General features: G+C 39.6%; 1 protein-coding gene across 2 annotated transcripts in view; it reads left to right on the top strand.

Annotated features, from left to right (window-relative positions):
- Nucleotides 1-6,071: 6,071 nt before the first annotated feature.
- Nucleotides 6,072-14,833, top strand: part of NHSL1 (NHS like 1) — a 179,978-nt gene continuing 171,216 nt past the window's right edge. For both annotated transcript variants that reach the window (XM_070733606.1, XM_070733603.1), the window contains exon 1: nucleotides 6,072-6,967. In XM_070733606.1, coding sequence (XP_070589707.1) covers nucleotides 6,643-6,967 — 325 coding nt within the window. In that variant the 5' untranslated portion in view covers nucleotides 6,072-6,642. The remainder of the gene's footprint in view (nucleotides 6,968-14,833) is intronic.

Raw genomic sequence — 14,833 nt, 5'->3', positions numbered from 1 at the left:
TGGCCATTGAAACTACAGGACTATGGATGACACATGTAACAGTGATACCCATTGTCATAAGGGCACTTGGTACTATGTCCAAGAATTTCACAAAACATATAAGAAATTGCAGCTTCCTGCAATAACACCAGCGGAACTGCAAAAAGCTGCTATTCGGAATATTGTATATTTTAAGAAGATACTTGGTTGATATCTAGGACGCTGGCAGCAACCCATATCAACCATTATCACCAGTCAGTAGTATTTGTGACAATTGTTGAAATGTACAGTTGACTGAGTTTCATGTTTAATAAGAGATAATAACAATAATTATCATTCTTCTTCTCCTCTTCCTCCCCTGCTTCACCTCCTCCTTCCCTACCCTTTACCCCTGATCCTCCTTTTTCCCTCTCCTCCTTTTCCCTCGTCCTTCCTTCCCCCTCTTGCCTCCTTCTGCTTTTGGAATTTAGGTTGGAATCACTGAAAATATCAGCTAAATTGCTAGCCTGTTCTCAAAGACAGCAAGAATTGGCTGTCCTTGTTGTGACACCCAATGACTAGGACTAGCTTCACCAAGACATATGGCTAGAAAATGTACTTCACAACAATTAACAATAAATTAGTGATGACTCAATGCTGGGAGAATATAAGAACAGTGTGCTCATTTTTCCATTTAGTTTGCTATGAATATACTTTCTCATTAATCTATTTCTTTCTTATTAAATTTAGTTTATTTTTAGTCACTTTAAATCAGCTATCTGTATCTGGTTTTAGATGTTTGAAGATTTTGGTGGTATAATTAATACATGGAGAAAGAACCCAGCACCAGACTATAGGAAGATAACAGATGTCATGTGTTTATTTGATCGTTTATTATAGTGGTATGCTGTCCATTCCCAGAGTTTTTAGGAGAGTAATATTTATTTAAAGAACAGAAATGTCAAATAAGTACAAAAGCAAAATCCATATAAATATACCAAAGATACTACAGGCACTCCCTCTTTATCCTGTGCCAAAAGGAAAGGTTTACTTTATTTTTTTATTTTTTGGGAAGCACAGTAGGGATTAAAGCCTACTGAGTCTTGGGAAGGAGTTCCGGAGAATGAAAATGTTGATGGGAAAAGCCTGCTTCTGAAATCCACCTCTGATGACAATTGCAAAGGGAGGAAGCCTGTAAATTGGTGGCCCTACGATAATTATTTGGACAATGAGGTAAATGGCTGACAAGGTAGCCTCTGAAATATTTATTTATCTATCTATCTATCTATCTATCTATCTATCTATCTATCTATCTATCTATCTATCTATCTATCTATCTATCTATCTACCTACCTACCTACCTACCTACCTACTTACTTACTTACTTACTTATCTATTTATTAGATTTGTATGCTGCCCCTCTCCGTAGACTCGGGGCGACATACAAATAACCTAAGACTGAAGCCAAGTAGGATCTTTGAGGTGACAACCAGTACTTTGAAACACACTTGGAGACCCAATGGCAGCCAATGGGGCTTTACAAACAAGGGGTAGGGTGGGGTCATCCAAATATATCGGGGCATAACCGAGCATTCTATGTGTACCTTTTGAATGTTCTTCAATGTAGAATGCATTACAGTAATCAACTGAGAAGCTATTGAAGTATGTGTGATCACGAACTCAGCTTTTTGTTCCAGGAATAAGTTATAAGTGGTGCACCAGATGGAACAAGGCAAAACTCCTACTCAGCTGCCTGTTGGTCTCAGCCATGAGTTTAGGACTATAGTCCAAGTGGAGTAATAGAATCCCATTCAGGGAGAAAAGGTGCACAATTCTCTGGAATTCTTAGACTCACAAATGGGCAGTGGTGGAATTCAATTTTTTTTGCTACCGGTTCTGTGGGCGTGGCTTAGTGGGCATAGCAGGGGAAGGATACTGTAAAATCTCCATTTCCATCCCGCTCCAGGGGAAGGATATTGTAAAATCTCCATTCCCACCCCACTCCAAGAGGAAAGTTACTGCAAAATCTCCCTTTCCTCCTGACTAGCTGGGACTCGGGAGGCAAAGACTAGATGGGGGTGGGACCAGTCAGAGGTCGCATTTAATGGTTCTCCAAACTACTCCAAATTTCCGGTTCTCCAGAACTGGTAAGAACCTGCTGAATCCCACCTCTTCACAAATTCTGAGCCATTCCATCTTAGAAGGATCCAATCTAAATCTATTCTTCCTGATCCTGAGAATCTCCAGGCATTTAATCAGCACTTCCATCACATAATAGATAACGATGAGCGCCATTTGACCCTCTAGGGCAGGGATGTCAAGCTCAATTTTACTGAGGGCCGATTCAGAGTTGTATTTGAACTTGGGGAGCCCTGTGGGAGGCATGGTCAGCTTGAGGTCACATGTCTGGGGTGCCTGTGGTGACTAGAGTGCTCTGCCAGCGAAAATGGGTTTCCGAGCTCAGTTTTTGGCTGTGAGAGCCTCCTGCAACCCTCTGCTGGTGAAAACTGAGCTTGGCAGGGCCATGCGTGGCCCTCCTGAGATCTGATTTTGCTGGCAGAGGCACCGTGGACTACTCCTTCACTGCATCCAGGGTGGCCCCATGGGCCAAATCTAAGCACCTTCAGCCCATGGGCCTTGAGTTTAACACCCTGTTCAGAATAAGCATTTTTCAAATTTTCTAAAGTAATTCGGATGACACTAAAACAGTTCAGGAATGATTTGCCAGCCACATAGCCATAAGACATAAATGGGAAGCAGCAAGTTGCCAGTTTTAGCTACTTTTAAAAAATTAAGGAGAGGGAATCTTTTCAAACGTGCTGTTGCAAAACTTTGGTAGCTTTGTACTAGAAATTGATAGCAGTTTGATGCTGCTACCCTAAATTTCCAGCAATCTCAGACTATGCAAGGCCTTTGAGTTCCCTAGCTCTGCTCTATACTAATTATCTATGACCCCTAGGCCCTAATGTAATGCTGGTTTATCCCAGAGCATCTAATCCAACTATAATGACCATCTGAGCCATTATCCAGGAAGAACATGATTAGCTGATATATATAATTGAAACTTACATATGGTTGGATAAAATGACAGGTGTGTTTTTTTCCATGTGTATTCACTGGTTATTAAGTGTAGCCCTAATCTTGAACTGAATGTCCTTTATGAATGATTCCTTCTTCACGGTTAGATGTTCTAAGTAACAAACATCTGGTTTTGAATGTCTAAACTCAAGATTGGGCAGAGATTCTGACATCCTCTCTGTAGCCTAACAGTTTCCCTGCCTGAAGTATGGGAGATAGACATGCATACACATGTTTGCTGAAATGCCTAAAGTAAGAACAGACGTTTTTCGTGATTACAGCTAAAGTACACCAGTGCATTTTTCTTTTTGGGTGCCTGTTGCTTATAACTGTATTTCATGACATTGAGAAACTTAATCAGAATTCAGAAAATCCTTGTAATTTAATAACTACTAATATGGAGCCAGAAAGATAGGAATAGAAAATGTTAAGCACAATTAATTGAGGAGTGAGCCAACACAATTCTAGGCAACAAAAGAGATTCGAGTATTTTAATGAATGTGTTTTTACCTCCAGAAGATATGAGCAAACTAATATTTTAAGAAACATAGTTCCATTTCTTGAGTGATGCAATGGTTGGAATGCATATTGCAGGCTAGCCTTGGTCACATCCAGAAGTTCGATCCTGACTGGCTCAAGATTGATCCAATCTTCCATCTTTCTGAGGTCGGTAAAATTAGGACCTAAATTTTGGGAGTAATATGCTGACTTTGTAAACTTTCCAGAGAGTGCTGTAAAGCCCTATAAATTTAAGAGCTATTGCTATGTTTGTTTTCTTCCAAGTGTATCTGCCAGATGGTCTCATAAGGTTCAAAGAGATGTTACTTAAAATGCCCCTATTTTCAGAAAGCTAAGATGCTTCAAGAAATAATATATGGTTAGTACTTATTTAGAATAGAATAGAATAGAATAGAATTTTATTGGCCAAGTGTGATTGGACACACAAGGAATTTGTCTTTATAAAATGTATTGGCCATCTATCTTACTCTGCTTGAATTAGTATACATCTAGCTCCTTAGAGATATTCTGCAAACTTCAAGATTCATGGCGAAAACCTATCAATCAATAATGTAATAAGTTCTGCCTGCCATGTATGGTCATCAGTCCAAATGAGCACGGTATGACATATATGACAGATACTAGAATGTCACCTGAATAAGAGATCAAAACAGACATCAATATTGCCTCCCCTGGACCACAATTTGCCTCCTGGGGTTCTAGTAGTATGGAAAAAAGCCTTATCTCTTCATTAGAAATGTACATAAATGAAAGAGCCCCTATTACTGCAGTCAACTATGGAAGTTCACTAGGTGGTTTGGGATGTTTTCTCTAAACTCAAACTACCTCACAGGGTTGTTGTTGCAGAACATAATAGGAGGGAATCCTGGATGCTCTGCCGTCCATTACTGATTGAAAAGTGAGCTATAAAATAAGTAAATAAGAAAAAAGATCAGGGAAGCCATCCTTAAAACTGCCTCCATCACATCATTAGGGGTTCAGTCCATTTTACCAAATGTCCAAGAAAAATTCAGTTCCAAATTTATACAGGTAGTCCTCAACTTACAAGAGTTCATTTAGTGACCATTCAAAGTTGCAACGGCACTCAAAAAAGTGACTTATGACCAGTGGTGAAATCCAATTTTTTTTAATAACCAGTTCTGTGGGTGTGGTTTAGTGGGCATGGCAGGGGAAGGATACTGCAAAATCCCCATTCCCATCCCACTCTGGTGCCAGCCAGAGGTGGTATTTGCCAGTTCTCCAAACTACTCAAAATTATCCCTACCGGTTCTCCAGAACCTGTCAGAACCCGCTGGATTTCACCCCTGCTTCTGACCATTTTTCAAACTTACAACCTGTGATCAAACTTCAGATGCTTGGCAACTAATTCATACTTACAAACATTACTGTGTCCCAAGGTCTTATGATCACCTTTGGCAACCTTGGGGAAGGACAAATTCACTTAACAACTACTTACATTACTAGCTTATCAACTGCAACGATCCCCTTAACAACGGTGGCAGGAAAGGTCGCGTAAAATGGGGCAAAACTCAAACAAATGTTTCCTTTAACAACAGACGTTTTGTGTTCAATAGTGGTTGTAAATATAGGACTACCTGGACTCTCTTTTTTTGGCCTAAGATCACTTCTGTGAAAAAGGACCAGCCTTTGAGCCCTAAAATGACAAGGCCGAGACTTTCTTTTTTTATTTTATTCTTCTGCCCAAATTCATTTTTTTACACCTTGAAATATATCAATAAGATACATATACATTTTCAATATTCAACATTTCAAAAACCAGTATCTTATTTTGCCCCTTTTCCAAATACCTACTGTATTTTTCGGTCTGGCCCACCTCTGCATTAACTCCATTGTTTGTTTGTTTGTTTGTTTGTTTGTTTGTTTATTTATTTAGTCAAGCACATATTGGAAGTATGTAAAGATATAATAATATTCATATACATGATACTAGTAAAAAATGAAAAGAAACATTAGGACAGGGGATGGAAAGCACGCTATTGCATTTATGCATGCCCCTATATTTTCTCTGTATATTTATTTTTTTAAATTTATTTATTTATTTATTTGTCAAACAAGTATAGTTTTATAGTACATATTAACATAACATAACATAACATAACATAAGTAGAACTTAGTAATAGAAAGGATAATAAGACAGCAGGACAGAGACATTAGGCACAAAAGTTTCTATATATTTCTATATATTTCCTTGTATTTCCCTCTATATTTTCTACTGCTTTCCACTTTCCACTCGAGACTTTCCTGGACTTTTAAAACGAGCAGAAAAGAAAAAAAAAGGCGGCAGAGGAGAAAGTTCGTTTTGAGAGGGGTGGGGGGAAGGAGCGAAGGGGAAACCGAGCCCAAAGGCTGAGCGATCCGCTGACCTCCACCGGCAGAAAGAGTTAAAGCGAAAGGCGGAGAAAAGAGAGTGAGGCGCTCCACCTTCGGCTGGCTCGGGGGCAAGGAGTAACTCGCGCTTGAGGAGAGCCGCAGGTAGGCGGCGCGGCCTCGACTGTTGTTATTGTTGTTGGGGTGGCTTAAAGAAAGCTCTCGCGCCAGTTTTCTGAGGAGAAGAAAGACGCCTCGTCTTTGCGCTCTCCATTCACCGCCCGGTCGGGTTTCCCAGGGTGGAAGCGCGGCTCGCTGGGAGAGAAAAAAGCAAGGCGGCCGGGAGGGAATGCCAGGTGACCGAGCGCCTTCGGGGAGGGGGAGACCGGCCGAGCGAGACCCCCTTTTCTTCTAGCCCCGACTTCGGCTGGCTCTCCCTCTGCGGGTCCTTCGGTTCGGAGCTCAGGATCTCGCTCCCCGCCACGTTCTTCGCAGCGCCTCTCGAGCTCAGGCGGGCGAGCCAAACTCTTCCCAATAACGCTCGCTTCGGGGCGCGATGTACCTGCGGCGGTTCCCCTGCTGCGGGCCCTGGGCTAACGGGGCTCACGGCCGCGCCAGCAGCTCTTCGCTCCGGCGGCCTTTTTAATAAACGAGGGTCGGAAAAGCTTGGCCTCCTTCGCGGGACAGCGCGGAAGCCTCCGCTCGGGTTTTTTTTTGGATGCCTGTTGCTTCCCGTCCGGAGAAGCGGAAGCCCCGACGATGCCTTTCCCGCTGAGGACCGTGGCTCCCCTCCAGCTCTGCCGCCTGGAAGAAGAGGGCGCTGCCGGCCTGCCGAGGGACAAAGACGGGCCCGCCAGGCGGAGCGGCGCGGGGCTCCTCTTCGGCTCTTTGGAAGAAGTCTGCTCCCGCTCGCTGGTCTCCCTCCTCTGGCAGCTCTCGGACCTTTCCCGCTGGGCCGGCGACATCTTCAGCGGGATCCAGAGCGAAGCCGACGGCTTGGGGAGACGGAGCGTCCGGCTCCGCGCCCGGTTGCAGTCCCTAAAGGCTCTCGCCGGTCGCCTGGACCATCGCAAAGTCCAAGTCCGTAAGTCCTCCGGGGCTTGGGGCTGCCTTTGTGGCGACGAGGCTTGTTGGCTTGGGTGGGTGGGAGAGAAGAAGGGAGAGTTTATTTATTTATTGGATTTGGGTTGGGTCGGTGGAAGTGTTTTGAAGTTGTGCAGGGGAGCAGAGGTCCCTCTGCTTATAGCAATAGCATTTAGACTTATATACCGCTTCATAGTGCATTTACAGCCCTCTCTAAGTGGGTTCACAGAACCAGCATATATTGCCCCCCCCCAAACAATCTGGGTCTTCATTTTACCCACCTTGGAAGGATGGAAGGCTGACTCAACCTTGAGCTGGTGGTGAGATTTGAACTGCTGAACTAGGTGAGGTAGCAATAACATTTAGACTTATATACCGCTTCATAGTGCATTTACAGCCCTCTCTAAGTGGGTTTACAGAACCAGCATATATTGCCCCCCCCCCCAACAATCTGGGTCTTCATTTTACCCATCTTGGAAGGATGGAAGGCTGACTCAACCTTGAGCCAGTGGTGAGATTTGAACTGCTGAACTAGGTGAGGTAGCAATAGCATTTAGACTTATATACCGCTTCATTGTGAATTTACAGCCCTCTCTAAGTGGGTTCCCAGAATCAGCATATATTTCCCCCCCCCCAACAATATGGGTCTTCATTTTACCCACTTGGAAGGAACCGTGGGGGTGAGATTTGAACTGCTGAATTACAGCTAGCAGTTAGATGAAATAGCAATAGCCTTTAGACTTATATACCTCTTCATAGTGCTTTTATAGCCCTCTCTAAGCAGGTTTACAGAATAAGAGTTTACGGAGAGGGGCGGCATACAAATCTAATAAATAAATATAAATAAATAAATAAATAAATAAATAAATAAATAAGCATATTGCCCCCTCAACAATCTGGGTCTTCATTTTACCCAACCTCTGAAGGATGGAAGGCTGAGTCAAACCTTGAGCAGATGGTGAGATATGAACTGCAGTTAGCTGAAGTGGCCTGTGGTGCTGCACTCCAACCATTGCATCACCCCGGCTTATCCGTGGGACCCATGGAAGACTCAGGTCCCCCACCCCCCACTCATGAGTGAAAAACGGGGTCTGTCTCTTCTTCCCCGTCCAAATTGGATCTGGATCTGGACCAAGAAGGCTGATAGTTCTGAGCGGATTTTGCAATGAAAGGGCTTAGCGGTTATTTGCAAAAATAGGTACAAGCTCCACAGGTTGGGTCACATTGTTGAAATGCTGCTTTTTGCCTCTCCCAAACTGGGATCCTTAAAAAGTCCCAATTGCTTAAAACAAAGCCTCGGGTTTCTTCTTTCTTTCTCTAGGTAGGGCTTGGCCAAACTACTGACCACTTAGAAACCCTCTGTGACAGTGTGTGACATTGCATGTATCTGGCATGGCTGTGTGCTGAAATATAGATGTGTGTCCATCAGATGGGACTGGACTGGACTGAACTGGAGTAGAATAAAGTAGAGTGAATAGAATAGAATAGAATTCTTTATTGGCTTCTTTATTTATTCTTATTTATTTATTCTCTATAAGATTATTTCCTTCTGAATTGCATGCCTGAGATTCCAAGAGGGTGTTAGGTCCCAGTCCCAAACTGTAAAATGTTTTCTGAAGATAAGAGAAAATCTTCCACATCTGTGTTTCTTTGGACATGTTTTTATAAACAGGACAGTAAAGGGGAAAAAAAACATGGAAGGGAACTTAAGTTGAAAAAAATATTTCTGGTACACTTTGAAAGATTTCTTTAGAATGTCATTAGTTAACTTATCTTATAGCAATGGAAACATGGGATTGTCTGGATCAAATTTATTCAAATGAAAACTATTTTGATAATACAGTACTAAACTCTGGGAATGGTCTCTTCCATGGGTCCCTTGATTAAGTAAAGTTTGAAGATTATACATTTTGGGGGGAAATAATGCATAGACGTTTATGGAAGTCCTAATAAAAGATTGTAAAACCGATTGCTATTCCTGATAAAAGCAATTCAAACAGAGAATGAGTTTGAATGACATTGATAGACACTTGAATGATCAAACCTTCATTGCAGAGGTATTGGAACTTGGTAAACTTTGGAAAGCAAATTTTAATTCAATACTTTTTTCTTCTGAACAACATTGTTCCTATATCCAGACTGTTTTTTGTGGATTTGACTTTATTATTGGATGCACTAATTCTACCTTCAAGATGAAAAAGCTGCAATATCCTTTTCATTTAATTTGAAAAGAAAAGGACACTCTTGCTATATATACTGTAGATGTTATCAGAGTCATGGTGTTCCACAAAGACATAAAGCCAACACCCATGGTTTGGTAATACAGTTATTAAGGTGTACCAAACTATTACAGAGATGTCTCCTATTAAATAATGTTGTATAATAGGCTTTAAAGGCTGCTGCAGAATATATGGGTCTAGGGTGGATCTAGGGCGAGTGTTTATAAGTGGTACTTGGTACTCTCTGAGTTTGATTGTTTTCTTGCAAATGTTTCATTACCCAAACTAGGTAACTTCATCAGTACTAGTATATTTGCAAGAAAACAACCAAGGTGAGAGAGTACCAAGGTGCCCTCATTTCAACCCTGTGCTACAGTTATTTTCCTTTGTTGTTTATTGATGAGCACATGCAATAAACAGATCAACAATTGACATTTTTGGGGAAAACTTCTTGACTGATAAGATAATGATTGACATCTACTGTGATAGCAGCTATACCTACTGTTGGCAAATTAGCCTAGCTTCTGGTACCTATTTTTTTTGGAGAGAAATTTTTAGCCTTTAGAGCTAAAATTTTAAAAATTAAAATTTGCTTTTTATTGATTTCATCAGAACATGATGCCATTGATTAGTTATCTTTTACTTAATAATCTGCCGTTTCAGTTATTTTATCCCTTAAAAATTGGAATCCATTTTGACAACTATTCAAAGTGGTATAAGAATATTTTGTGAAGAATGAAATACATGCTTGTTTAAAACGTCCTTACCTGAAAAATATGAAGGTTTTTTCTTCCTTAGGAGGGACTTCTATAACTTTTGCTGAGTTACGTCACAATATACTTTTCCTTAATTTCCTCATGGATAAGATAATGCTCGTCTAGTACAGTATCTTTGATCAACCTCAAAGTATTTTAAAGTTAGAGAAAGGCGTCTAATCCTTAAGGTTATCTTTCTGAAGGAATACTGAATCAACGATGCACAAAAGTGATTTGAGTTCAGCTTTTACTGGAGTTCTATCCCAATTCCTGGGAGTAAGCTCTAGTGAGTACAAGATGTTTAATTTCTCATTATGCTTATGAAAGCATTGCTTTAACACTTTCTATTTCATTATATTCCATTCATCTAAACATCCATCTAAATCTAAAGTGCTTTACTTTTTACACAATATGTTCCTTTTTATTTATCCCCGCTGTCCAATTTTTACTTACAATCTGTCCTAGTAAAGTAATTTGTTTTTATTTATAGTATGTCTACTATTTAGAGATCCAAGGCTTTAAAAAATGCTGTCACATGATCAGTTCATTCTGAATGAAAAGATTTCCATGTAAATATTATACAAATAATATTGGAGTTCAACTTTACGCATTGGGAATCTACTTTTGACTGTTTAATAAATAGAAACAAAGCCAGGGGAGGCACACTTCCTTCCTTCTTTCTTTTCCTTATCCCAGGCCCTGTGGTTGAAAGTTCAGAAGCATGTTATGATTTTTTCCTCTGCAAACTACATACATCCTTTCCCCAGAAACTTTGTTAATTCTTTCATGGAGTGTTTGGAATTTCCTGCTGGCTCTCTGCAGTGAAATATTCTTACGACATCTCTTTTTTCAGTTTTGCAGTTTGTCCCGCTCCGCACAAAACAAGGCTTATGATGTGTGATGTACAGACAATTCAGCAGAGTAGAGAAGCTTGTTTGTCAGCATTTCTGATGGGTATCAGTTTTCAACGTTCATTTGGCACATTAGCCTTAGGAGAGTAATTGGGATTCTGGTTTGCTAACACTAACCTTCTTGTTTCAATTCATATTATTTTCTTAAAAATAAAAGCTTTTAAAAATTCTGTTCACAATAGATGGTTTCATAGATTTTTAAAAATAATATAATTATTATATTTTTATAATTTGCACTATCTTAAGCTTATTCTTTAACACTACATGCTCTTTAGATTGGATTGTAAATAGTGTTCTGCGAATGTCATAGAAGTTTCCATTCAAGAATTGGGGAGATCTACAATATTTTTCCCTGGCACACGTTAAAAATTGCACATATATAGAGCAGCTTTTCAGATGGCCCCAAGAGTTTTTTAAAAATGTAGGCCACAGAACCAATTAATTTAAAATATTTCCCTTGAACCTCTGATCAGGAAGCATAATTTTAGTAGTGGAGGACTGCACAAACTTTTTTGGGTTCAGGTATTGCCCTTGATCTCTCATGGGACAACATCAAATTCTTACAGCATTCTGTGGTTTTCAGGAACATAGATCAAATCAAATAATCTTGTATTAGGTAACCAATGTCTTCAGCAGAGTTTGTGCTGATTGTTGCATTTTAAGTTCCTTGATAATGTACAAGAAATAATAAGCAACCACCTTAGCATATTAAGCTGGAATAATAATTTATGCACATCATTTAAAATGAGCAAATAATTTGTGCATATAATTCCAAGAACAAAAAAGAATTTACATTGTGCTAATTTATTTAATTTTGCTTCATTTGCCATTTTCATTACTTAGCAAAACTATATAACTATTTCTGTAAAAATTTTCTGTATTGTCAAATTGGGCTTGCGAGGTTTTTTTCCTTCAGTGGTTGAAGTATAAGTTCTGTTTCCCCCCCTTCCATTCAGTTACATTAGAGACTGCCTGGACAAGTCGCTGCAGTTTTCTTGGCAATATTTTTCAGAAGTGGTTTGCCATTTCCTCCTTCCTGGGGCTGTAAGAAATTGACTACTGCAAGTCATCCAGTTTGTTTGGTGCCTAAGATGGACTGGAATTCACCATCTCCCAGTTCCTAGCCTGATACCTTAACAACTACATTAAACTGACTTTCAGTATAAGTCCTAGACCACAAAGGATATTTGGAAATATAATATTTTCAGGAATTATGAAACCACCAAGATTTTTTTCCAGTTTTTTTCAGAAGCAATGTTGGGAATACTATTTGAAATGTATGCATTATTATCCTTAGTGATCTGAGTTCTCTGCTGTTTTAAGAAGGTTCAATGTAATATGCATAACTTTGCTCATACAAATATAAAATTTGTCATACATACATACACGCAAAACTATACATGCAAAAATATACACTAGTCACATAATAATTTTGTCTACTAATTGAATTTACTTTAATATATTTGGAAATGTTCAATTTGATGTTCCTTAATGCTGCTTCTGTCCTTTGAAGCCAGATCAAGGCAAATCTACCAAGGTCTAAAAGGGAGGGGGAAAAAACAGCAAAAGACCTGTATTCAGGCACTGAACCTCCCTCCCTCCCTCCTTCCCTATCTCCCTCCCCACTTCCCCCCTCCCTCCACAACATTTGTGACGGAACTGCCTCTTGTCTTTGCATTTAAGACTCATATTGCATACAGGAACTGTATTGCTTTGGTACTCTGAATAAAAAAATCCAGGAAAAAAACACTTTGCATTATGGAGTTCCAGATAGGTGCTACATACCTACTATTACATACTTTGAAGCAGCTTTTCATTTTTGAATCTCAAGCACAGCACAGTCCTCATAAAATACCTTTGGAATATAAATGATAGCTATATACGAGCACCCTATTTGGTTGCACCCATACTGCCAAACAAAATATCACACTGGAAAAGTTTTAATCTTTTCCATTTTTTTTCAACTTTTAAAATGTGCAAGCTTTTTTCCCCCCCTACAAGCCTTCATATCTCCACATATATCTAATAGCTTCAAACTGCTATGCTATACAAAGTCATTTTGAATCGTAAACCTGAAGCAAAATTTTGCAAAATTTAATTTACAGCATGTACCGTCAGTGAAGGAAGTATGTAAAAGATCTTAGAAATAAAAGTGAACATCCGCATATACTTATATATTTTATTTGATCTTGGGGATCTTTTTTATGGTTGAGAAATGGAAAGTAAAATGGTTGACATTGCTGAAAGCCAGTTCAGGATATAGCAGTCATAGTTAGAAAAATTTATAATCAGGACAGTTATATACAGGGGTGGGTTCTAACTCACCTCACTGTTGGTTTCTTCCTGCACCATGTGGACACACCTCATGTGCAGTAGCAAAAAATCAGGAAAAAAAGCCAAAAACAAGATGGCGCATGTGCAATGCCGGAAACTCGGCTTCTGCGCATGCATAGAAGAAAGAAAACCCAAAGAAAAATCCCCCCCAAATAATTTTTAAAAAAAATCAATAAAAAGATGGCGGCCTCTACAGACCAACATCAACCAATATGGTTCCGTGACTTCATCGCAACATCAGCAGCAAGTTGCTACTGGTTCAGGTAAACCGACCCGAGCTGGGAGGAACCTACCTCTGGTTTTATATACGGTATACAGTATGTTAGCATTTAACATCCTATTTGTTTATTCAGTGGGCTTGTTAGCCAATAAAAGAAAATATTGTTTGCATTTTTTTCGTTAAGAATAATGAATAATCTGTTTGAGTTCCCTTTAAGAAATTGGAAGTAAACAATGAAATCTACAAAAAAATATCATATGAACTCTCTTTCCTGAAAAACTTTGCAACTTTGTTTAACCAAAAGCAGCATAGAAATTATAGCAATAAACAAAAATAAAATGAAATGAAATGTTTTCCCTTGTATTTGAAGTTTGGAAAACTAGCAATTTGCTGAAAGCTAGGTAAGACAATATGCTTGTTCTGAACTTTTAGAAAGAGTGCATGGTTTTTGGTAAACGTTAATGGTTTTACTCTTTGATTCCCTCGCTACACAGTTTTTTACAAAAATGTTAATGTGCAGTAGGGTTGATATTCCTGGAGGCGTCTGTAATATGGCAAATGATTTAGCTTTACTAGATAAGTGGTCAAAGGAATGGAAACTGCAGTTTAATGTTTCCAAATGTAAAATAATGCACTTGGGGAAAAGGAATCCTCAATCTGAGTTTTGTATTTGCAGTACTGTTTTAGCAAAAACTTCAGAAGAGAAGGATTTAGGGGTAGTGATTTCTGACAGTCTCAAAATGGGTGAACAGTGCGGTCAGGCGGTAGGAAAAGCAAGTAGAATGCTTGGCTGCATAGCTAGAGGTATAACAAGCAGGAAGAGGGAGATTGTGATCCCGCTGTATAGAACGCTGGTGAGACCACATTTGGAATACTGTGTTCAGTTCTGGAGACCTCATCTACAAAAAGATATTGACAAATTGACTCAATATGTATAGCCGGAGGACAGAAGGGAAAGGGGGGGGGGGGACATGATCGAAACATTTAAATATGTTAAAGGGTTAAATAAGGTTCAGGAGGGGTGTTTTTAATAGGAAGGTGAACACAAGAACAAGGGGACACAATCTGAGGTTAGTTGGGGGAAAGATCGGAAGCAACGTGAAAAAATATTATTTTACTGAAAGAGTAGTAGATGCTTGGAACAAACTTCCAGCAGACATGGCTGGTAAATCTACAGTAACTGAATTTAAACATGCCTGGGATAAAAATATTGTATATCCATCCTAAGATAAAATACAGAGGATAAATCAGCACCTAAAAAACAATAACTTATTAGACCCAAATCAGCATGGCTTTACTGAAGGCAAATCATGTCAGACTAATCTCATTGATTTCTTTGACTATGTCACAAAGGTGTTGGATGAAGGTGGTGCCGTGGATATTGCCTACCTGGACTTCAGCAAAGCCTTTGATACGGTTCCACATAAA

The sequence above is a fragment of the Erythrolamprus reginae genome, chromosome 1 (genome assembly GCF_031021105.1).
Source record: "Erythrolamprus reginae isolate rEryReg1 chromosome 1, rEryReg1.hap1, whole genome shotgun sequence".
Taxonomy (NCBI): domain Eukaryota; kingdom Metazoa; phylum Chordata; class Lepidosauria; order Squamata; family Dipsadidae; genus Erythrolamprus; species Erythrolamprus reginae.
Note: the sequence above shows the minus strand (reverse complement) of the source record. Positions and strands in the feature narration are given on the sequence as shown.